Here is a 26,250-nt window from a genome sequence, read left to right as displayed (position 1 = left end):
AAGTATAATTTAAACATTTGCAATTTATGTTACTCTACATAATTGCCTCCAAACCTAGCCCCTGGCTTACCCTCGTAGGTAAGGCCATGTTGCTCAAATAATTTGGATGACCCCACAGCATACCTTATTTTCCTGATATAAACCTAAGAGAAAGCTGTCTAGAGAAACTCAGGAGTTACCTTTCTCACATGTCTACTTTACACATTTTAGTTAACTGTCTGCAGACCTATTGGTTCCATGGACGCAAACCCCTTGGGAGGAATATATGGTTTCCTTAGAGAAGACTGTCACCTACCCAGGTGACTGAGTCTTAATTTGCTATGTGATTGCCCTACAGAGGGCAAGATCAATACCTCACAACACAAAATTGGTTCAAATGTAGAGACTAATAATGCTACACACATACCAAAAAGTATAAAAGCATTTATTATTCACATCATGGAGCTTTCTATTGAGAGCAGGATAGGCTGGTCTGAAATGGCTTGAGCAAGGAATGGGAAGGAATGGGTTGCATTAGTTTTTGTTGTGGTTGGGGAGTGGGGTTGCGGTGAGAGTTCCTATGTGGGCTTGGGTTTGTGTTATAACCCTTCCTACCTGAGTCAAGGCAGGGATGCATATCATCTTTCCCTGAGGTGAAGCAAAAGGAAAAAAGTGACTGGTGGGGCTTGAAAGCCATTAGCAATCAAAGATCAAATATGGAGTCAGACTTGATTACATGACTGTACAGTGAAAGTCAAACATGTGAAAATACAAAACAAGAACCATAACATCCATATAATATAAATGTCTAAATAATAATACTGGACCTTCTAGAAAAGTCAACAAATAGGATTTAGAAACAAAGACACAGGATGAGAACCCATTTTCAAAATTTGGGCACATGAAGAAGGGCTGGGGCTCAAGAATTAAGTAAAAAACCAGTTATAAAAACTGGAGCACTGGACTTCCCTGGTGGTGCAGTGGTTAAGAATCCACCTGTCAATGCAGGGGACATGGGTTCAATCCCTGGTCCAGGAAGATCCCACATGATCAGAGCAACTAAGCCCATGTGCCACAACTACTGAGCCTGTGCTCTAGAGCCCTTGAGCCACAACTTCTGAGCCTGTGTGCTGCAACTACTGAAGCCTATGCACCTAGAGGCTGTGCTCTGCAACATGAGAAGCCACTGCACTGAGAAGCCCACGCACCGCAACAAAGGGTAGCTACCGCTCACCACAGCTAGAGGAAAGCCCTCACCACAACTAGAGAAAAGTCTGCACACAAGAACGAAGACCCAAATGCAGCCAAAAATAATAATATAAATAAATTAATTAAAAAAAAGAAAAACTGGAGCACTATAACTGATATAGCTATATACAAGGTTGAATGGTTGACTATCTCCTGTCATAGGCCCTTGGCCTGGGAATATACTTAACTAAGTAGTAATCCAAAGGCCTGAGCTAGGAAAAGAGAATACAAGCAGGGCTCTATAATCTAATGATGTATACTTCAGTGACCATTGCTTCCTAATCAAATACTATCTTCATTAAAGCTTTAAAGTTATTTTGCTTTTAAATGTAACATTAATCAAAACACAGTAATTCTGGATTCCATAAAAACAATTTGACACAATGTTTCTTTTCTATTCACATCCCATTCCACTTTTTTGTTCAATGAGTGTTTCTCCATGTGGAGATTTGGGGAACCATATGATACCTTTGATATCTGTTAGGACCTCACTGGCACCTACTGCTCCTTTACCTTCAGCTAATTGACAGGTGAAGAGAGAGGGTGGAAGAACATGCATGATTTTTGTGACTAGTCCTGAATTTCACATATATTATTTCAGTCCAGAAGCAAGTCACATTGGAGTCCTAGTCCAATCATAAAAAAGGTTAAGAAAGTTTTCCAGTGTTCTTAGGAAGAATAAATGGGATTCATGAGCATCTAGCCAGTTCCTGTCACACATGAATAGACAAAACCTATCAAATATAATTGTGTGCTAACGATGACATAAAAGTTCGCTGTAGATGATCATTTTGACATTGAGTATAAGTAGATGCTTAAAATACTCTATTTATTAATTGGTTGTGATTATAATGGTTCAAGGTCAGTCTATTGGTTATATTAAAAGAAATTTGTTTTTTAATAAATTAAAGTTTAAAATTAAAAAAATATCATTTTGGTTAATTTCTTATTCTACATAACATTCTATCAGAGAAACATAAGATATTCTTAGCAGAGCCTTCATATTCTAATCTTAATGGCAATTTCTTAAATTAAGTAAGTTATTATTGATGTGCTAATCAATTCAATTATAGTAAAATATTGAACAAAGTATATTTGTTGTAGAACAGAATTGAATCAAAAGATATCTTCCTCTAGGACACAAATATGTTTCTTATTTTAAGACATACTTTATTTTTGAGAATTCTAGCAATAAAATAGTGTTTTGTTAAGACTTTATACATTACTAGAAGTGATGAAGTTAAGACTGGGTAAATATCCCAGAGATTATTAGAATGGAAAGATTATTCTTCTAATTCTAAAAGTTTAAGGCTCAAAAAATGTAAATCAAACATTTTCATTCTCCCAATTGTGATTATTTGTAAATGATATTTTTATTCTTTATTTTTTCCTGGGAAGTTCACAGATTTCATAGTTATGGTTTTGTCTTAAACACATTTTTGTGTAAGCAATATAGGGAGATAAAAAATAGTTTGTCAATTATCTATTCCTGTGTAAAAAATACCTCAAAATTTAGCAAATTAAAACAGTAATCTTTCACTTTCTCACAGGAACAGTGGATCTGGAATCTGGGAGTGGCTTAGGTGGGTGGTTCTGGCTTAAGTTCTCTCATCAGATGCTATGTCAGTCAAGCTGTGGATTGTAGCTGCATTCACCTTTGAAGGATTGACCGAAGGAAGTTCCACTTCAAAACTCATGTGGTTGTTAGTAGACCTCAGTTTCTTATGGGTTATTGGCCAGGCCAGAGATTTCAGTTTGTCATATGTGGACCCCTCCATTACCTGAAAAAGTGTACTCAGCATATAACAACTGTCTTCCCCTGAGGAAGTGACTGACAATAACATTGTAAGAACAGTTTAAAGAACCCATACATGAAATCAAAGTACATATGACAAGATAACAGGAAATGATAAGTTAATTATTAGAGCTCAGGAAACAAATGGAAGAGACAAAGCCATTAAAGAGTTGAAACCCTAATTATTGGTCATATAGAAGCAACCAAACGTATAGGAGCATAGCAAACCAATTTGAAGTCAAAGAAAAAGGAAAATAATAAAAATATAAAACTTGTTACAGAGATGATAGAGCAGACATTTTTTATTTTAAAAAAACTAACATATGCTTAAGTGGTATGAATAGAACGGAACAAGTGAAGAAGAAATAATCCCCAAAAAAGAAAGTTTTGAGGAGGGAAATCAAGATGGTGGAGTGAGAATATGTGGGGCTCACCTCCCCCAACATATACACAAACATTACATCTACATGTGGAACTCACTGGAAATGAACTGGAAACTGGCAAGATTCTTTGACAACCAAGGGTATAAGAAAGATACAAATGCAATTGGGTAGGAAAGGAAGAAAAGCAATTGGGTCAAGACCTGTGCCTCTGGAAGAGAACTCAGAGGACAAAGGAGATTACACAGTGGACACCCGCCCTGGGGAGTGAGAGGCTCGAACCACAGACTGGGTGTCCCAGTGCTGAAGTCCCATGCAGAGAAGACAAGCTCCCTCGGCTGGTTGAAAGACCTTTGGATGAGAGAGAAAGTCTGGGGAAGCCTGCACTCCACTTGTGAGGAGTGTGCACACTCGAGCCCCCAAGGCAGGGCAGAAAGAGTCCTGCTCTGTTGGCTGCAGGTTTCCCACAACCAACCACATCATGGTGCATGCCACAGTCTGGAGCAGCCCAAACTTGGGGAAGGACACCACCATGGGATTCAGAGGCTGTATGGTCCCTGGGCAGAGCCCAGGCAGAGTGGCAGTGGCCACAATAGGCACTTCCTCAAGCAGTGTCACCAAAGCTGCTTAGAACCCTGACAGTGACTGCTCCACCACAGCTCATCTCCCAACATGCACTGAGAGTCCATATGGGTTCTACCAGCCCTGTGAAGTGACTCCACAACAGTGAGCAGGTGATGGAGGCAACAGAGACAGGGGGCAGTGATTGACTGCAAGAGACAAAGGGAGCTCACATCCAAGGTTGCATCTGAGCAGAGCCATGTTTATCTACACAGGTAGCACATAGATCTCTGTTTACACATGGGCCCCACTTGCTTCAGCACTTCTCTCTCCTGGGGCAAAGGTCCTGGTGTGGGGAGAGAGAAAAACACACTACTACCTCAAGGGCTACCTCAAGCCCAATCCTCAGGGCTTCTGCTATAGCAACTTGGGAACAGACCCTACCCCTGACAGTGTGGTGAGATCCGCTGATCAGAGAGGAAGCCCTGCCTCATACCCAGTACCAGCTTTAGCTCCTCCATCTCCAGCCACACTCCCTACCAAGGACACCCCAAGGAAAGGCTGGCATCCACTTCAGATCCAGCCGTCCTACCAGACATTAGGCATACACAGTCAGCATAGGGAGGTTCCCACATAAGAACACTACTTCAAAACTGTAATAGGTAATTGTTTCACCTACATTCATAGAGACAGAGAAAATGAAGTAAAATGAAAAGGCAGAGGAACTATTCTCAATTGAAAGAACAAGAGAATACCTCTGAAAAACAAATAAAGAAATAATTTACCAGATAAAGAATTCAAAATATTGGTAATAAACATGTTAACTGAATTAGGAAAAATAATTGATCTAACCACTGAACATATTAAGAAGGTACTAGAAAATACAAAAAAGACCCAATCAAAAATAAATAATTAAATATATGAAATTCAGAACACACTGGAAGAAAGAAACAGCAGACTAAGTGATACAGAAGAATGAATAAGTTATCTGGAAGATAGAATAATGAAAATCACCCAAATAGAACAGGAAAAATACAAATAAATTTTATAAAATGAAAGTGATTGAAGAGATCTCTGACCAAAATAAGCAAAATAAGAAATGAAAAAGGAGAAATAACAACCGATATTAGAGATACAAAAAAACATTAGAGAATGCTATGAACAGTTATATGCCAACAAATTGGACAACCTAGAAGAAATGAACAAACTTTTAGAAAGATACTGCCAAGATTCCAAACTGCAAAGATGGAATCAAGAAAATCAGACTATTTGAACACACTGATTACTAGTATTAAATTAAATCTGTAATTAAAAAACTCCCAGCAAGCAAAGCCATTCAAGACTGGTTTCACAGGGGACTTCTATGAAACATATAAAGAACTAATACCTATCTATCCTTAACAAATCCCAAAATTGAAGAGAACAGAACACTCAAAGATTCATCCTATGAGGCAACAATTACCCTGCTACCATAACTAGACAATAACACTACAAAGAAAGAAAGTTATAGGCCAATATCTTTGATGAGTATACATATAAAAATACTCAACAAAATATTAGCAAACTGAATCCAGCAAAATATAAAAAGGATCATGCACCATGATCAAGTCAGATCTTTCCCAGGGACACAAGGATGGTTCAACATTTGCAACTGAAATGTGATGCACCACATTAAAAAAAGGAAAGATTAAAATCACATGATCATCTCAATAGATGCAAAAAAAATTAAAAAAATACAACATCCATTCATGATAAAAAGTCACATAAAAGTGGGTATAGATGGAACATATTTCAACATAATAAAGTCCACTTATGACAAACCCACAGCTGACATTATACTTAAAGGTGAAAAACTGAAAGCTTCTTGTCTAAATTCAGAAGCAAATCAAGGATGCTTTCTCTTGCCACTTTTTAACGTAGTATTGTAAGCCCTAGCCACAGCAATGAGGCAAGAAAAAGAAATAAAAGGCATCCAAAATGGAAAAGAAGAGGTAAAACTATAATTATTTGCAGATGATATAATACTTCATATAGAAAACCCTAAAATCTCCCCCCAAAACACTACTAAAACTAATAAATGAGTTCAGTAAAGTTGCAGGATACAAGATTAATGTACAGAAATCTGTTGCTTTTCTATGCATTTATAATGAACTATCAGAAAGAAAAGGTAAAAAAATCCTGTTTAAAATCACATTAAGGGGCTTCCAACGTGGCACAGTGGTTAAGAATCTGCCTGCCAATGCAGGGGACACGAGTTCGATCCCTGCTACAGGAAGATCCCACATACCATAGAGCAACGAAGCCCGTGTGCCACAACTATTGAGCCTGTGCTTTAGAGCCCATGAGCCACAACTATTGAGCATCCTAACATCCTAACAACAACAGCAAATAAAAATAATAGAAAAGTAAAGTTCTGAAACTGTAAGTTATACAAAATGACTAATACCAAGACATATCCAGCAAAATTCTTGAAATTTAAGGATGAGGAAAGAGTCCTATGGGTATACAGGCATAAAATCCAGTTGTTAGGATTGAGGCTGAGCTCAGATGTCACCGTAGTGATGTAAAATGTAATCAGGGTAGAAAAATATCTATAAAGCCATTAGTAAAATGAGTAGTGAACACCTAATTTGATACACAGTCAATTTGTCTTTCGATTACAAAATTAACAGACATTGTTAATCATGTAACAAGGAATACAGCACATATGATCTTTGCATTGGGGGAAAAAAGCAACTTATAAATAGAAAACCATGAAAAGGAGACATAAAAAATGTTTTATCTCACAGTACTAAGATCTATGAATAAGAAACTATGTGAACTGTGATTAACAAATAAAATAGAAAATTTAGAAAATAAACTTGTGGGAAGTAAAAGTTGTTAATTTCATCATTCTTTGTAGCAGAGAATCAACAGATCATTTCTAAATTGAAACAATCCTCTTCTGAAGAAAGGGCCCCCTTGAGGTATGAATCTGATATTTCATGGAGAATAACCACCAGCATTGTAGGTCCAGCCAACTATAGATATCTTAATCTGTTCATAATCAGTCTGATAAAAAAAAACACACAAAACATTATCCCTATGAGAAATTAACATTGTGTGTGATGGCATCTCCCTGTTACACAAATATCTCAAAGATTTCTACCTTGGTAAATAAAGATTTTGATTTATTGGTTATCAAGATCTTTGTGAAGATTTAGTGTCATATGTTTTAATGTATATCTCCACAAGTTACAGATTTCATCAAGCTAAAAACTGCAAAATGCAAGGACATTCCTTTAAGCAATGCATCATTTTTATCAATAGATGGCGTCTACTACTACTAAGAGTATGTATCAAATAGTCTGTCTGAGTTTGCCTATAATAATACCTTGTTGGTGTGGAACTTTAAAAACAAATCCCTTCAGAGATAGAATCATCTTTGACTACACTTCATTGGGGACTAGGAAGTTCTACATAGACACAGGCTCTTCCACCCCTTACAATGAACTTTATTTCAAAGAGAATACCAAGAGAAAGAGGAAGAACAGAGAGAAAAAGAGAGAGAGAGAGAGAGAGAGGGAGGGAGGGAGGGAGAGGGCTCACTGAGCCACTAGGATGCTTTCCAACTGACAGTGAACAAAGATATCTAACAGAGTATCGACAGTCAATAGAATACATATTTGTCAGACTAGTCCCTTATTTTTCAGTCTGTAATTGAAACAAATCTTAACTCTTTGCTTTTCCCCAGGCTGGGAAGCCTTTATTTCTCTTGTCTTGTTTTGACAGTTTTCAGAATATAAGATTTGGAGCCATAGTTTAACCTTAAAATCAACTAGTTACTATGTGGCTAATTTTGTAGATTTCTCCTCTCAGAACCTCAGTGTTTTCATCTTTGAATTACAAATAGTTATAAAATTCAGCTCAGATAATTAAATAATAATATATGAAAGTGATTTGTAAATATTATTTAAATATAATAATTATTATTATTGTAAATAATAGTAATAGTAGTAGTAACAATGATGATAGTGGTAATCAAGGGTCTATATTCCAAAAGCCCTGGATTTGTGTCCCAAATTTATCATTTATTTGCTATACAAATTTACTTAATTGATTTCAGCCTCAGTTTTGTCTTCTATAAATTGGGGAATTTAAATAGATAATAAAATCCTAGTATAAAGCAATTATATTCCAATAAAGAGCTTAAAAAAAAAAACCCTGTTATATAGTGCAGGGAATTCTATTCAATACTCTGTAATGGCCTATATGGGAAAATAATCTAAAAAAGAGTGGATACATGTATATGTGTAGTTATGAGTGTTACATGACATACTGTGTATAAATTATTCAGTATAATGTGTGACATATAGTAATTATAACACAAGTAAACTTTAGTTATTATTCTTATTAATTATAATTTATTGAGTACTTGTAACATACTAAGTATTTACAAATGTTGCTTGGTCCTCATAATAATGTAAGGAGACATTATCCACAATTAATAAATAAAGCAGCAAAGGATAAAAGTAGTTGGCTCCAGGCTAGAAAATGATGGTACTAAAATTTGAACCCAAGTGTCTGACTCTAAAGCTCAAGAATTTTAAAATATATATATAAAAATATAAGATATATTTATTAAAAGTTAATCTTGTGCATCATAGATATTTATATTAATTCAAATAATTATATTTTACTGTGTAAAGACCAAAAGGAATTATTTTTTCAGTACTTGATTGTGCAGTTTAATTCTAATTGAGGTTTTGACAAGGTTTCATGTGCTTTTCTGAATTTTTAAAAACTCATTACGATGCAGCAACATGCAGTACAATATTTTGACAGTAATTTCATGTAGTTATTTATCAAATCACATTTATTTTCCTTTTTTAAAATAAAACTTTTAAGTAACAGCAATATAACTTGGTATAGAATAACACATTTTAGTTATTTTCATATAATTTTTATTGTTGTAGCTAAGGAAAAAGAACCTCAGTTAGGTTATTCAGAACTCAAAAAAAACACTTGTTGGAATTAGCCATTGTGAGTGCTCAATCTTTATTGGAAGAATGTTTGGAATACCACACTTCTCTTTGTCTAAAAGAGAATGGAGAATGATCGTATAGTACTTTTCACAAAAGCAAATCAATTTACTCTAAACTCATTATTCTGAATATGGAGGTGTACATCTGTTGAGTAATAATTTCTTAAAGCTTTAGTTTCCTAGAACATTCATTCTTGCATTTTTTCCTGATATTTTCTTGTAGTTATTCACAGAGGATGTAAACCCCCCAACTGTTGAATACAGACATTGGAAATACGTTTTTCTTAAAACCTTGCTCTTCATGTTTTCTAAGGCAGTGATTCTAAATGAGGGTGATGTTGACCCCATGGGATATCGAATGATCTCTGGAGACACTTTTGATTATTGCACTCTGGGGAGGTGTGCTGCTGGAATCGGGTGGGTAGAGACCAGGGTTGATGGTAATCATCTTACAGCACACAGGAAATCCTCACAACAAAGAATATCCCCAAATGTATTTTGTGCCAATGTTGAAAATATTAAAGTTATCATATAATCGAGTGTATGATTAATGAAAAAAGAAAAAGTTTTACTTTTTCTTAATTTCACAATTCAGGATGCTATTCAGCCTAGGTATGCATATAATTCTGTACTTTCAACTCTACTACAGGGTAATGTGACTTATTTGCTCATTATTTCTCTGGCAGAATTATCTGAAAACTCCCTAAGTTCAAGCTGACATTTGAGGCCCATTTGTATTTCTGCTTTTCCATGGAATGTTCATTAGTTTAAAATTAGCTTTATCATAGAATTTCTCTGTGTTAACTAATTAAATGAGAAAGAATCTAGTATCTGGCACATAGTAGGCATTTAAGTTTAAGTGCTTTTCTTCCCTGCCCTTCTTTTTATGCCTATTCTCTTCTGATTTCCTTATTTACTTTATCAACCAACTGGTAAACATTTAATTGTATATAGTTTTCAATTATTTGACTTTTTCTTGAGGACATCTCATTTATTCCATGAGAATGTGTATATATGCATTACATCATTTTCCTGTATATTCTAACATCATTAAGCATTAAATAGTGCTTGATTGAATGGGTGAAGAAAAGAATCTGTGAAAAATGCATGAAGATCAACATTTTAATATCTGTAGTATCCAAGTAGTAATTAGTTCATGACTTTTCATTTATGGTGTATTATTTTCAACGTGCTAAGACTTTTACAAACTTGGGCTTTTTTAAATAATATTTTTGTTTAATATTATTCTCCTTAGCTCTGCTTTTGCTGAATTCAAAGACATATATTTTAAAATGTACAACACCTATGTTTTTTTTCATTTCATATATCATATTTTTTTAAAGCAGTCTTGGTCAATTACAGGAAAAAGTCTATTTAGGTCCCTGTAATTTATCAAAACAACATAATTTGCTAGCTATAACTTTCTTTGGTAATATGCCTGTTTAGTACGAGGAAAGAGCAAGCATTTTGAGTAGGAACATAGTGGAGAAAAAAATGTCTTGATATTTCTAGAAATTTTAAAGTGTGTCCTTTTGGTCCTTACAGAAAGTGTGGACTACGGACCAGTGTTTGTGCAAGAACCAGATGATATAATTTTCCCGACTGATTCTGATGAAAAGAAAGTAGCACTGAATTGTGAAGCTCGAGGCCACCCAGTTCCCAATTACAGGTAGAAATTCACTATTAATCATTTTTCTTAAGTCTTAAAAAATTCCTTTCAATGAGATTCTGACACTCCCAGGGAGTATTATAGTGTCTCAAGTAATTTTTTACATATTTGTCTTCTAATTTTTCCTAAGATGGCTTCGAAATGGAACAGAAATAGGTTTAGAAAGTGATTATCGCTACAGCTTGATAGACGGCGCCTTCATTATAAGCAATCCAAGTGAAGCAAAGGATTCTGGCCATTATCAGTGTTTGGCAGCCAACACTTTTGGAAGTATTCTTAGTAGAGAAGCCGTACTTCAGTTTGCCTGTGAGTAAAGTATTGCTCTTTCCACATATATGTATATACTGTGTGTGTGTGTGTGGATAGATGATAGATAGATAGATAGATAGATAGATAGATAGATAGATAGATAGATAGATAGATGATAGATCGATCTTTAAAATTTAGTTAGGCAATAGCTTATGTCTTCAAATTTTAAAATAGTGGTATAAACTGGTAATGATCAGAACTGTGCAATGTTTCTTCCTGAGATATTTTTAAATTCCCTGAAATGTTTTCCTTCTTCACATAAATATTATAGTAGTATGGGAGGTTAAAAATTCTGTTCATAAAAGCAGATAAAGTTTTAGAATTCAAATATCTTTTGAAATCTAGTATGAAATAGATTTTCAATTCTTCCTGTCTGCTTTTAAAATACATACTCACTTGCTTTTATTCTTCTACTGTCTATTATAGTCACATTTGCTATAGATTCTTCTGGACATAAGATAGCATGTTCTAAAAATTCTGCTTGTAGTCAGATAACCAAAGAAATGTTTCTGAAATACTAGTATTTCAGATTCTCTCTATAACTTCCTCCCAAATGTCCCATTTTTTATTAGAAAAAAAGACACCACATGTAATCATTCACATATACTAGAATATGTACATTTTCTAAAATAGATTATATATCTAATTAACTAAATATATAGATCTCTTAAAACTCTTGAAATTATTTGTGATGGGGTCTTACACCAAATTGAGAATAGGCTACTGGGTGAAAAAATCCTTAGTATCATTTCTTAGCAAGTAATCCTACTTGAATTTAAATTCTTGAGAATTACAATCTAAGAAATAGATAGAAGGGCCAGGGATCTTTGTGTTAATAATTCATGTGTAACTATAATGGCTATGTAATTTGTCATAAAATGATTTTTAAGTTAAAATTACACCCTGAAGAATGGAATAATTGATTTTTCTCTATATAATCTTCTTCACGTATTATGTCTAATTAACCCAAAACCCAGAAACCCTATTAAAGGAGTGTGAAGAAGAAAAGGAAAGAATAAAGGAACGATAATGGATTCAGTTTGGAGAACATTGAGCTAGGTACTAGAAAAATCAAAATATTATCTTTCAAATTAGAATTGGCTAAGGAGTTTAGATTGGTTCTTTACATACACCAAATGTACCAAGTTAGTAGCCTAAATATATTCCTTTTGTTTTTGAAAATATTACGTGGCGTATCACAGAACCTAATACTTTTCAGTATGTACATTAAAAAGTATATTAATAAACCAAATAATCAACCCTTCTAATTGCTCCTCTGTTCAGTAGAGTAGTCCTTTCAAGACAGATACAGCAAATCCAGAAAACACAATACACTGAGATTAGTGGCTTATACCTTTCTTTTTGGTCTGCACTCTCTGACTCAAGTACACTGATTCACAATAGCCTGTATATCAATTGTTTTTCTCCCCAATCTGCAGTAGTGGCAAAATATGCAAAGTTTTCTGCAGTTTTCAGTGCTGAAATCTATTTACTGAAAGATTCTAGGTATCTACATGACTGTGCCTTCCTAGATTTTTGCAAAGACCAGTCACAGCTATCAAATACTCAATCCCACCTACAGTGAGCAAGTTGGCACCAGCATTTACAGTTCAGTGACTAGGTAAGGGAAGCTCTATTTCTCAATCAACCTTCCTACCTGCCTACTTAACCTATCTTACCTATTCAGCCTCAAGCTGTGCTGAAGTTGGTTTAGAGCAATATTTGCTTCATTTTTGTACCGGTAGACAGACATATGCAATAAATTGGTAGTATCTTATTACTCTGCCTCTCCACAACCCCACCCCACCTGACTCACTACTGTGTTCTGGAGGCCATACATATGCATGAGCCCATAAGATGACTGGTTGAAGCAGTCAGTCACTTGCATAGGGAAGGCCACTTCTGCCTCAACATTGCTCCCCTACCTAGATTCCATTATGTCCATGTTGATGGTATAAAAATTGTCTGTTAGGCTTAGTTTTATCTTTTTACCAGGTGATCTTTGTGAAAAAAAATGCAAATACAGGTGATAGAGAAGACAGGATGAAGACAGTTTGCTTCCCAGAACACCTGGGTGTGAGCACTAGCGCTAGAGGACTCTAGGAGTCAGGGTAGTTTTATGATTTGGGGAGAAAACGAGGTAGGATGTTGGGGAGAAAAAAAAAAGCTTCTGAAAGGAAGTGAGTGGACACAAATGTAAAGCAAGATTAAAAACTTAGTGGCAACTTTCCTTTACATCATGATTTTCTATAACCAGCCTCATCAATAGAGAATGAACTCACTATTTTTTGTTGATAGAATGCTTAATGTCCAAAGGGCTTTTGCGGCTAGAGGAACGCAGATTACATTTTACACATTTTGAAGCTGAAATTATTAATTCTTTATATCCATCAGCCACTATTTATGTAAATATTTAAATATTTATTATACAACTAGTATTTCAAAACTCATATACTTGTAAGTTTAGATAATTATTAAAACTTATTAAATTAAATTAATATTTAAATCTAATACAAGTCTCAAATATTTTAAATGTATATTTAGACAAAATTACAAATTATCAAAATGATTACAAATTTATAAACTCTGTTTACAGTGATTTTATTATATAAGTATTTTTACCTTAATTTTATCATGTATTACACAATAATTTTATCAGCTATGGTTTTCTACATTGTGTAGTGCAATTGTGATCTTCTAAAATCAAATAGAAAGGAGAATCATATTACCCAATCCACAGGAGTTCTGAGATATCAACCAATTGAATTTTGGTTGTTCTTTCAAAGTAAGATTATTAACAGACCTGGCCTCTTTTATAATTTGAACATTATTTTTATTATATCAATAATAATTTAAACCTATAGCTTTTGCATAGGCTTTCACCTTTTGAAATACCACATATTTGCCTAAAATAATGTGATTTTAAAACTTAATTGAACAGTGTTAAATAAACACTGAATGTGCCTCCCCTAATGATATTCATAGAAAAAAGTACTAATCTATATTTTGTAAATAGGTACATATTTAATGAAGTATCAAGATATCTATATATTAACAATCCCATACTTATTAAAGGTAATACAATTTAAACATATCCTATTAGAATTATGTTTCTTTTGCCTGAAAATTATATATATTATTTATTATATACACACATACGTCATATTAAACTTTCCAATTTTGAATATCAAAGTTGCATGAGATTTCGCAGATTTAACTTCCTCGTAAGCATATATAAATTGTCACAAGTTGACTGTTGGGACTCCCTGAGTGTTAGCTTCTTTGTCCTGTTATTAACCAGAAATATATCTTAAAATATTCTAATTTTCCTCCAATAACATCTTGATCTTTTGCCCAACTGCCCCTACTCCACCCCAAGTAAATTATAGATTCAGCTGCTCTTCATTGACCATAATGTATGTTATTCACCAAAACTAAAACCTAGGTATTAGAGGTGTGTATAAGATTGATCCAAATAAGTTCTGGTGCTGAGGAGGATGGTATTATTGTCAAACCAGTTTAGTAAAAAAAAAGATTTTTAAAAATGAAACCTTTTTAAAAGTCTCAAGTCCATATTAAGAGTTTATTGAATGCTTACTTCTATGGTAGACAATGTTCTAAGTGTTTTAAAACATATTAACTTATTTCATCCTCATAACCAACATATGAATTCTTAGCTATTAGATGCAAACCCATTTTACAAATAATACCTCTTATTTAACTCTAATAGTACTCAGTCTTTTTCTAATGTAAATATGCATTGTATTTGCTTTGTGGCATACTCATTTTGATTTTAATTCCTCTCTCAAACTGTAATTATAATATTTCAAAAAAATCTTTATTTTTATGTTTGCTTCATAGACCACCATTTTATAATCAATATATTAACACCTATGAGTATAACAAAAATAAATAATACTAGGATAAATAAAATTAAAAAATAAAATAAAATAAATTAAATTAAATAAATACTAGGATTAAAAATAAGCGTATAATCATTCTGCATTTCTTCTCATTGTTTAAATTTAGTTAATAAACCACTTGCTTAATTTTCCTTATGGAAATTTAAGAGTTTAAGGAACATTAGGTCTCCTTCTAGATCTAGAATTTGGGGATTTATAGTAATTTTGGTATGTAATTATTTTTTTCTTATATTTTCTCGTCTAATGTACTTTTTTCTCTTAATTTAAAAAATTTATTGGGCAATCTGTAGTTAGGATCTGGAAAGCTACATTTTCTAAATAATCTTGAGACAGGACAAAGATGACTGTGGCTTTATCAAAAGCTGAAATTATCATCACAGTTTCTGGCTTTTGAAGAGAATGGTGATAAGGAAGTGAGTGTTGGCACATTTACCTGATGATGTAGCAATAATAAAGGGTACATCTAATGTGTGGAAAATCTAAGTGTAACACAAATTTAGTTTCTTTACAGTTTTGTTTCTATTCACATATCAACAAATACAAAATAGCAAATTTATATTTATATAATAATTATTTTAATTTACTAATGTATTTGATCTCAACCTCATTCCGAAGGTGACTTATTTGACTTGCTATATAAAATCATGTACTATAAAAGGTAAATATGTAAATAAGTAAATATAATAACAGGAAAAAATATGTTTCATCATAAGAGGTCAAGATCGTGTAAGCTGTATGTCTCAGTCATTGTGGTCAAGACATAAATATTTCCTTGGGTCTCCCAGTGGTCAGAGCAAAAGGAGAAATACAAACATTTAAAGGATTCTAATTTCCCCCAAGTTCCATAAGAAAAGAAAATCTTTTCTTGACATTTAATTCTCATAGAAATTTCTCATTTGAGGTTTTATTGAGAGATTTTTAACATCTGTACATCAACTCAATAGCAAGTTTAATTAGCCTGACATAAAACCAAACCAATTTTTTAAATGTGCTAGAATTTAATCTTGAAGCTATTCACTACATTCATTTTACAATATTTTTTATTTGATTTGAGCAGCTAATGGATTTGAGCAGCTGCTGCTCCTTTTAACCCACCCCTCACATGTCTAAATGTCTACCCATGAGGATCTTTCAATTTAAATTCTCCCTAAATGAATATTTATAAACATGGCTCAGCTTAGTTAATGTTAATAATGTGCTTTAGCATTAATAAATGTATATATCATAAGGGTATAGTAAAAATTAATGAGGTGGAGAGGTCATGTCTGTGAACTGTTTTTTAAGTGCAGAAAGAAAACATAAATAAACATAAAGTTGGAGTATTATTGCTAGTGATAATTGTTGCTGGTTATCAATAAGATCATTTTTGACAAAGTACATTTTATTCCTGTAGCTTGTGTTCATCATAAGTATAATTTCCTCAGCTAGTAGACTGATTTTTCTTCAGTGACAAGCAAGAATACACCATATAAAACTTTGTCACTCTATTAGCTTATTACCATGCTGATGAGAATTTTGAATTGATAATGTGACACTACACACTTCTCAAACATCCTTCAGAAATCTCAGGCTCATAACAGTCTCTCCAAAGTTTGGATTTTTAGAAATAATTCATAGCAGCAAGTCAAACATAAAATGAATCAAGAATAAGATCTCCTCCTGCTGTCTCTTGCTTCAAAAATATCTTTATATGCCAACTGGTAAATTGATAGTTCATATATAAATTCAAACATATTGCTTTTCAGGGTGTTTAAGATGATTTAGATCCAGAGTATTCCATTAGTTTTCCTTGAAGCAGTTGATTAAAATAACCTCCTTAACTCTTTGAGAGATTATATGATTTTATAGGCTTTGTGTTTAAGCTGTTTAATTTAACCTTTCATTTTCATATAAAACTCAAAAATTATTTCTCTAGCTTTTTATTAACTTTTTCTCCTAAATTAAAATTGACCTTAGACTTTAAAACTGCATTTTACTAGCATTTAACATCTAATGAAATTATTTGAATAATTCCTAACTCTACAGTATATTTGAAGCTTTATGCCATTAGTCTATGAGCTTTTATCCATAATAAATTTATTAAATTATTTGAATATTAATCTGGATGAGTTACTGGCGTGGATGATTTTACTAGTTACAAAATTATTTGATTTTATTATCAAATAAATTAATATTAGTTTGTAATTTTATCTTCTATAAACAAAGCAATGCTGTTTTACTTTTATAAAATTATTACTCAAAGAATATGGTTTAAGTTTTCCTTTAAAAGGACAATTATTCTGATCATATTAGATATAGTACCTGTGAGTATATGACTCCTTGATAAGCTATGGCATGAATTCTTTGAGATCACAGAAAAAAATTTTAATTAAAAATACTTAATTTTATGCTTTAAAGGAAAGTTATAATGAGTGTGAATCAAAGTTGAAATCTGTGGCCAACTGTCCTCAAATCCTTAATTCTTTATTTTACTTACAAATTTGCAAGAGTTGTATTTATTAAAGTTCACCCAAATACATACTTTCATTATTTATGGAAATCATGAATAACTCTGGCTGTATGTGAGAGATGACCTCCAGTGAAATGGCTTGATCCAAGGTACAAGTGCTCCTCTCAGTGATCTCAGTGCTTTGCTTTTAGTTTTTACAAAATCAGAAAGGCAATTCTTCACTCATATTGTGTGAAGTAATCCAGAAAAACAAGGATCAGGGAGCCTATAAATCCTCTGAACCTTAATGCTCAAGCCCATTTACCTAAATCATTGTCCCCTAATCCTTAGCAGAGTGTCTTTAGAGGCCTTTCCCAAGCACAAAACTTCCAAGGCATAAAAGTACAATGGAATTTTAAATCTCACTGCTAGTGCCTAGTTTACTTGATAAAATATCAGTTCCATCTCAGAATGTAATATAATCATGGTGCATAGAAAGATGCTAATATACAACAAGAAGCATAAACAAAGGGGCAGATATGAGTCCTTTCTAAAATTATTTTATTCCATAAAAATCTTTTCTTGAGGGACAAGTCCAAGTGAATATGTATCACCCAGTCTAGAGTTCTTGTAACTTGACTGCCATTTCTACACATTGCTACTCTTCATGTATAAGGATAGATGGATGGATAGACAGATAGATACATAGACAAATAGAGATGTGGATGTATAGGTGTGTATATGTGTAGATGTATTTATGTATATGTATGTATGTATATATCTGTCTGTGTGTGTGTACATAAACTTAATAACACTAACACAGGAATAAGCAGCAATGGCTATTGAAGATATAAATAATTGAACAGCAGCTCCAATTCAGATCTAACTTCAGACTTCATACTTATAATCTGCCTTGTTCTACCCTATGCTGTATTTAACCATACATTTTTGTTATTGTTGTTCAGCATATCTGTAGTTGTTTTATTCGTAGAACATTTACTCAATCTCTGCTCTCTCTTGGGCATTGTTCTAGAAGTCAGGGAGCCCATAATGAGTATCTTCCATTGACCTGCCAGAAAAATTGCCTACTTGGAACTCCTGCCCACTTCATTTACTCCTTAACATCCCCCTTCTCCGCCCTACCCCAAACCCAGTAAATCCCTCTGTATTGTTTTCTGAAATGGTATAAAACACAATTATCACCATATTGTCCCTGCATAAATCCCTGATGTTTTACCACAATTAAATAGAAGTTTGTAACATACCCTTTAAGTGTACAGAGGGCAGAGAGAATCAGAGCGTTGCTCTGGAAGTATGTATACAAGAGAACTCTGTAGGGAAAGTCAAATTAAGAGGTCACTTTGATAACCTAGGTAAAAAGGACTTGAAAGCCCTGATGTATAAGATATAATAGATATCTGTAGAAGGCTTCAAATTAAATGAGAATTTGCAAATGGCTGAATAGAAGGGGGATGGAAATACAAAAATTATGGAGGAGTTAGAATGACATCAAGATTCTGAGCTTTGATCAATTTGATTGAGCAGTACATAATGCTGTTACATAATACAGTCACACAGAGAAGAGGAGCAGGTTTCTGGGAGAATAAAGTAATTTCAGTTGAGCTAGTTTTATTCTGATTTTCAGAAGAAAATACCCAACATTTTAAATACTGGTTGATTGGGACTTCCCTGGTGGTCCAGTGGTAAAGACTGCCTTCCAATGCAGGGGATGCAGGTTGGATCCCTGGTCAGGGAACTAAGATCCCACATGCTGCAGCGCAACTAAATGCACACGCCACAAAGAGGGAGCCCTCACACCTCAACTAAAGAGCCTGTGTGTTGCAAACTACAGAGCCCATGCACTCTGCAGCCCCCACACCACAACTAGAGAAGAGAAAATATGCACACCACAACTAGAGAGAAACCTGCGCACCACAGCAAAGAGCCCTATGCCGCAACTAAGACCTGACACAGCAAAAAAAATAAATAAATAAAAATTTAAAAATGGACAAAAAATTCATTAAAAAAACCTCCTTAATAAATAAATAATAAAATAAATAAAAATAAAAATACTGGTTTACACTCAGGAAATGCAGGCATGAACTGTTTACATAACACAATGAGAGACTCAATGAAACCATAGGGATGGTTCATCAAGAGAAATTATATTAGGAAGAAAAGAGGATTAAGGATTAACCTTTAGGAAAATGCACATTTTTCTAATATAAAGATAGGAAAGGTAGAAAGAAAGGAGTTAGTGAAGAAGACAAGAAAACAATGATCTGAGAGGTGCAGAAGAAACCAATAAAATAGAACTGACATTCAGAATTTTAAGGTGGAAACTTGTCACTCACGTCAAATGCTATAAGTAACACTCAGAAAAGACCTGTAGATTTTGAGACCTTTAAAAATCAGTTTTAGTAATGATTGAGACAGAAAACAGAATTGAAGGCATTTAAGTATGATATTATAGTGGATTATGATTTTGACCATAACAGTAATGAAGATGTTTAACAGAGTTTTGTTGACATGACATGACAGTGAAACACAGTGGTATTTGGCCGTAGAAAGAAGGGAATCAGTGTAGAGGAAGATGTTGAAAATACAAAATAGAGAGAGTCTAATTACTGGAATGAATTTCTGCATTCCAAGTAAGGTATAGGTTTCCTCTAGATTTTAATATGCTTCCAGGGAAATATTATGCCATACAGAAGATACTCAATGTTGTAAATGGTATGTGGGACTAGAAAAAAAAAAAAAAAAAACAGAGTTTACGCTCTCACATCTTGACCTACAAATTTAAAGTAAAGCACTCTAAAACCAGCCAGGGAAAGAGAAAATCCAGTAAATGTTTTTGTGATTCTTTCAACACTAACTCTCATTCCATATCCTCTAAAATCCTGACTTTTTTTTTTTTTTCAATAAAGCACAACTGTTATCTCAAGAGTGGTAGAAACTACTTTACTCTACTGCCATAACTTCGTAACACTCAGTGGAAGAATCACGCAGTAATTAGGTTTAACTTGTATTTTTCCCTTTCCCAAAGAAGGTAAAGGAGAGTAACTAAGAGGATAACCCCTGAGCGAAACCAAATAATTAGCTGTGTGTTGCTCAGAAGGGCCTCCTCACCTGTGAATTCATGGTCCTAGTTTCTATGTGAGCTTTCTGCAGTCTTTCTATGTCTTTTTGTTTGTTTTTTGTTTTTGTTTTCAGTCAAAATTTAGTATTTTGGGAAAATTATGGGAGTGAACATGAGTTTCTCATTATAAATCCTAACAGGCCTACATGTGTATCTGAAACAAGAGCTTTTTAAACTAACAGGCTCTTCAACATACTGCAGTAGAGTCTTGTTCAACTGTTAATGATGCTGTATGAGTCTGTTTCGGATGCTCAGATTAAAATATAAGCATCTTCCACAACTTTGTTTAGGATTGGCCATTTAACCTAGTCTATAAGTTTGATAAGATTGTACCTCTGAGGTATGTTTCTTGGGCTTACAATCTAGGTTTAGACTAAAGAGGGATGAGGATGACTTCTCTATGCCGGTTATGTTCTGTCCATTCTGCAGGAATTAAGGGCCAAGCATGGAGTTTGTTGGGTCATGGTAATGACTTCATAAGCCATTAAGCCTATCTCTGTGGACATGTGTGTATGTATGTATTTATTTGCCTTTCCTTTGAGTGATTTTTAAAATTTCATTTATTTTTGAATTTAAGTTGATAATATTATGTTAGTTTCAAGTGTATAACATGATTCAAAATTTGTGTATGTCATATACTTATTGGTCACCACAATAAGTCTAATTAACATCTGTCACCTTAGTTGCAAAAAGCCTTTTTTGTGTAATGAAAACATTTAAGGTCTACTTTCTTAGCAACTTTCAGTATTTGATGAAGTATTATCAACTATAGTCACCATGCTGTACATTATATGCCCATGACATGTTTATTTTATAACTGGAAGTTTTTACCTTTTGAACCCCTTCACCCATTTCACCTACCACTCACCTTCTGCCTCTGGCAACCACCAATCTGTTCTCTGCATCTGTGAACTCAGTTTTTGCTGTTGTTTTTGTTTCAAATTCCACATATGAGTGGCAATAATAAGGTATTTTCTTTCCCTGTCTGACTTGTTTCACTTAGCACAATGCCCTCAGGGTCCATCCATTTTGTCACAAATGGCAAGACTTCATTAATTTTCTTCATTCATTCTTCCATCAGTGGACACTTAGATTGTTTCCATGTCTTGGCTACTGTAAATAATGCTGCAGTGAACATAGAAGTGTGGATATCTTTTTGAGTTAATATTTTTGCTTCAGATAAATACTACAAGTGTAATTGCTGAATCATATGATAGTTCTATTTCTATTTTTTTGAGGGAACTTCACACTATTTTCCCTCGAAAAGTGACTATACCAATTTACATGCCCACCAGCATAGCACTAGGGTTTCCTTGTCCCACATCCTTGCCAATACTTGTTAGTTCTTATCTTTTTGATAATAACTATTCTAACAGGTGGGAGGTGATACCTCATTGTGGTTTTGATTTGCATTTCCCTGATGATTAGTGATGTTGAGCATCTTTTTACATCTCTGTTGGACATCTGTATGTCTTTGAGAAAATGTCTATTAGAATCTGAAAATTTTTCAATTGGATCATTTGGGCTTATTTTGCTGTTGCATGAGTTTCTGTGTATTTTGAATATTAATGTTTTATCAGATATGTGTTTTGCAAATATTTTCCCCTGTTCAGTAGGTTGCCTTCTTGTTTTGTTGATTGTTTCCTTTGCTGTGCAGAAGTTTTTTAGTTTGATGTAGTGTTGCTCTTTATTTTTGCTTTTGTTGTTTTTGCTTTTGGTGTCAGATTCAAAAAATCATGGCCAAAACCAATGTCAAGGAGCTTAGTGCCTATGTTTTCTTCTAGGATTTTTCATGATGTCAGGTCTTATATTCAAGTCTTTAATCCATTTTGAGTTAACTGTTGTCAATGGTATATGATAGTGGTCCAGTTTCATTCTTTTGCAAATAGCTGTCCAGTTTTCTTAACATCATTTATTGAAGATACTTTTTCCCTATTGTATATTCTTGACTCCTTTGTCATAAATGAATGAATTTATTTCTGGGCTCTCTGTTGTGTTCCATTGATCTATGTGTCTATTTTTATGCTGACATTGTTGTGTTTAGACAAAAAGTTACTATTCTTTACCTTCTTCCCTTTTCCTCCTACCCAAAGAACACTAATCTGATAAACCTGTCCTTCTTAAAACATTTAAAGTCTTCCCATCGGAGAATTGGTGGGGGGGAATGAATTGGGAGATTGGGATACCAAATTGTATGCTCTAAATATATGCAGTTTATTGTATGTTAAATAAATAAATAAATAAATAAATAAAAAATAGTCTTCCGATCCATTCCAGAATAAAGTGCAAACTCCTGCAAATGACTATAAGACCATTTATTATTTAGATTCTGCCTCCTTTTCCAGCTTTCTTTCTAATTCTCAGGCTATACTAAACTATATACAGTGCTCAAAACATTTTATTCGTGTTCATGGTATCATATCTTTACTTGTGATATCACAGGTAAAGACCTGGCTGCTGGGATATTATTCAGTCATCTCTCGCGCGCGTGCACGCTCTTACTCTTGCTCTCGCTCTCTTTCTCTGTCTCTCTCATATGTTCCTTATTATATTTGTTTCTTGTTATATTTCATGGCAACTATTTCTGACAATCACCTCTGGTTCTCAAGAGCCATTCCAAACTTGAGCGCATCATTGATTCTACAGGACTATGAATTCATTGAGGACAGATTTCTTGCCTCATTCATTTCTTTTAGATTAATACCCAACTGCTAACATGCAGTTTCATAGTCAACACTCATAGAATGTTTGCTGAATGAGTAAGGGAATGAATGAGCTCCCTCCAGCAGCACAGTGGCCACTACCCTCAAAAAGAATCCCCTTCTGAGACCTATAAGAATCATTCCTAGGACATATGTACACATTTTCTCTAACAATTGAAATAGAGAATCAAAACAAATAAAACAGTTTATGCAAAAAGAGTTTATAAATTATAAAGGTCTACATACATAGTAGTTAGTGAGATTATTACTAAATTTAAAATGTATATTAATACCTATAAGGATATTAAGGGATATAATTAATATCAAAACAGGTACTGATATCCATTTTAAAGTTATATCTTAATATATTATTTTGCATACTATTGGTATTATATTTCATATTTTAATAGATATCTGAGACAAACTAAAGTATCCCAGAGAAATGTTGTAAGTTGCCTTTTTTAATGTAACTTTAGATATGTCCCTGACTGCAGACAGAAGAAAATTCTAACTTTCCTTTCTAAACATGATTCTAGAAGTCTAGCAACATCTGTTTACTGATCCTGGTAGCAATGAAAGTTTTCTAATTATTTCACAGACTCGCTGGGTTGCAAGCATAGTCAGGAATATAGTGATAGAATTTTTCAACCTAAGCAACAAACCTTGCTCTTAAGTTCTTTGAGAATGTGCAAATGTTACACTGTTTCAGTTGTCAACATGTAAGGTGTCTACCCAGTGCCACTGCTATTACTCATGTCAAAAGATCTAGAAACAGTAGTTTACTTTTTCAGTCAGGTTTTTTTTTTCTTTTTTTAAAAAAGTTTTATTGAAAGTATGGTTGCTTTATAATGTTGTGTTAGTTTCTACTCTACAGCAATGTGAATCTGCTATACGTAGTTTTTGAAAAATCGTGTTTTTCAGCCCACCATAAAAAAAAAAGTGCTCACTTGCCAACTTTTAATACATGGATGAGTGTAAAGAATTATCTTCCCTAAGTATTTCACAGGAAATTAAATGGCATTTTAAAAGAATATCTGTCACAACAAAATAACCAGAAATATGTCCATAAATTGTCAGTAAAGAACATCAAATGAGGTCATTAATATCAATTCTGTTTTCATAAACAAAGTAAATTATCTACCTAAGAAACCACAGCTGTAACAAACATTTAAATTATAATTCATGGAATTTCAGAAATAGTCATTATATTCACAAAATAAATAACAATTGCTGGGATGGAGCTAGCATATTTATTAAACGAAATTTCTCAGTCTCAGTGTACCAATATGTAAACAGATCTAGAAAGCTTGACTTACAATTATTATTTTTAAATTCCATTATAAGAACACAATAACCAAATAAGTTATCAATGTTTTATTGGTTTTGACTTTTTAAAAACACTCTTAATAGATAAATAGGATTACATCTTTTCCTGTATAGAATATTCTGTGGTAGTGTTTTTATTCATTTAATTTTGTGAATTTTGTATTTTAGAGATTTTTTCCAAAGTTTTTTCTTAAAATATTCTCTGCATATTTTTGATCTTAGTGGATTTACCCACTTTGAGAGATTAAAAAAAACAAGGCTATAGTTGCTCATAAAATAAATAATATAATGAAAATAACTATTTACCAATTTGAACAATTTACTTTAAATGTTAGACATCTGCCTGTCTTTACATTTAATTATATAAACATTAATAGTTTTAACAACAATGCTAATAATAATAGTAGCTAAGATTTATTATTATGTGCCAGTCACTGGGGTAAGCTTTTTGCATATGCTCTTATATTCAATCCCACACAAAAATCCCATTAAGTTAGGCATCATCCACATTTAAACATACTGAGCATTAGGAAACTGAAGGAGATAATTCACTTGACATAGTTAATACGTGATGAAACTGGAATTCAAGTCTTGTTTTATCTAACTCTAGAACCAGATCTCTTAATAAAATAAAATGAATAATATTCCCCTAATATTTGTAGAGTTTTTCATGTGATATCTCACTGAATCATCTGAACAACACTAAGGTTATGCTGGGTGGTCTCATGACCTCTACTTTTGAGATCAGAAAATTGAGATGATAAAGGCCATATATCCTACTGTGGCCACACAGCTCAGATTAAAAATGAACTTCATACATGTGATACAACCATGTACTTAGGCACATTCACGTCATCTTTGCTTTTAATTTATACTTTGGTGTTTTCATACAAGATCACTCCTTGGCTTATTCTCTCCTAGGGGTTCATTTATTCACACTGATTATTCCAAAACAGTGCCACACAGAGAACACAAATACCAGCTGTTTTTACTCTAATGTTGTTTTTAATAAATCAAATGATGTATAATTTCAAATTATATTGAAGACTTCATGTTGGTTCTTATTACTGTCCAGGTGAAACTCAAAATAGCCCTAATTATAAGAGAGGTAAAAAAAAAAATGTATCCCCTCAGTTCTACTATCAATATCATTGGGTCACACTTGATCAGAAGATACAGGGAGACCATGGAGATTTCAGTATTGTGGTCTACCAGGGCTTATCTTCCAAAATAAGTCTAATTCAGCTTACTGCAATTGTATGCACCTTAGAAGGCCAAGCCTTAGAAATTACAGATATACAGATAGTCTAGTTCAAACTGTTTTCTAGCACACAAAGCTTATAACTACTGCTACTACTGTGGGCCTAAAGTAAAATCAGTTGAATAACTAGTAATACCAAGACATATTTTTCTACTTTCAAAATTAATGTTTTAGAAGCAAGCTTTATCTGCAGTACAAATTTTATGATTTGAGTTTCTGTATTTTAGAAGTACTAGTAAATTAAAATCTATAACATAATATAGTTACATACAATGCATTTTTCCTAACACAATCTGGATGGCATTGTAAATATGGATAAGGCTAAATGAGTATTTATATATAAAGCATAAAATTAACTGTCAACCTGATCTTGTTTACCTTTACAACCCTGACACTTCTGCATCATTTTGAATAATGAGATTTTCTTTGATGCTGCCAAATATATTTCAGCATAACTAGCTCAGGACAAATAAAATATTTCAATGCACACATTTTTACATGGTCTTG

General features: G+C 33.3%; 1 protein-coding gene across 1 annotated transcript in view; it reads left to right on the top strand.

Moving 5' to 3' along the window:
• Positions 1-26,250, top strand: part of CNTN5 (contactin 5) — a 1,287,027-nt gene that overhangs the window by 810,422 nt on the left and 450,355 nt on the right. The window contains exons 5-6 of the mRNA XM_057750478.1: positions 10,532-10,655; positions 10,786-10,961. Coding sequence (XP_057606461.1) covers positions 10,532-10,655; positions 10,786-10,961 — 300 coding nt within the window. The remainder of the gene's footprint in view (positions 1-10,531; positions 10,656-10,785; positions 10,962-26,250) is intronic.

The sequence above is a fragment of the Hippopotamus amphibius genome, chromosome 9, assembly GCF_030028045.1.
Source record: "Hippopotamus amphibius kiboko isolate mHipAmp2 chromosome 9, mHipAmp2.hap2, whole genome shotgun sequence".
In the NCBI taxonomy this organism is placed as follows: domain Eukaryota; kingdom Metazoa; phylum Chordata; class Mammalia; order Artiodactyla; family Hippopotamidae; genus Hippopotamus; species Hippopotamus amphibius.
The sequence above is the reverse complement of the archived record's forward strand: the minus strand, read 5'-3'. Positions and strand labels throughout refer to the sequence as shown.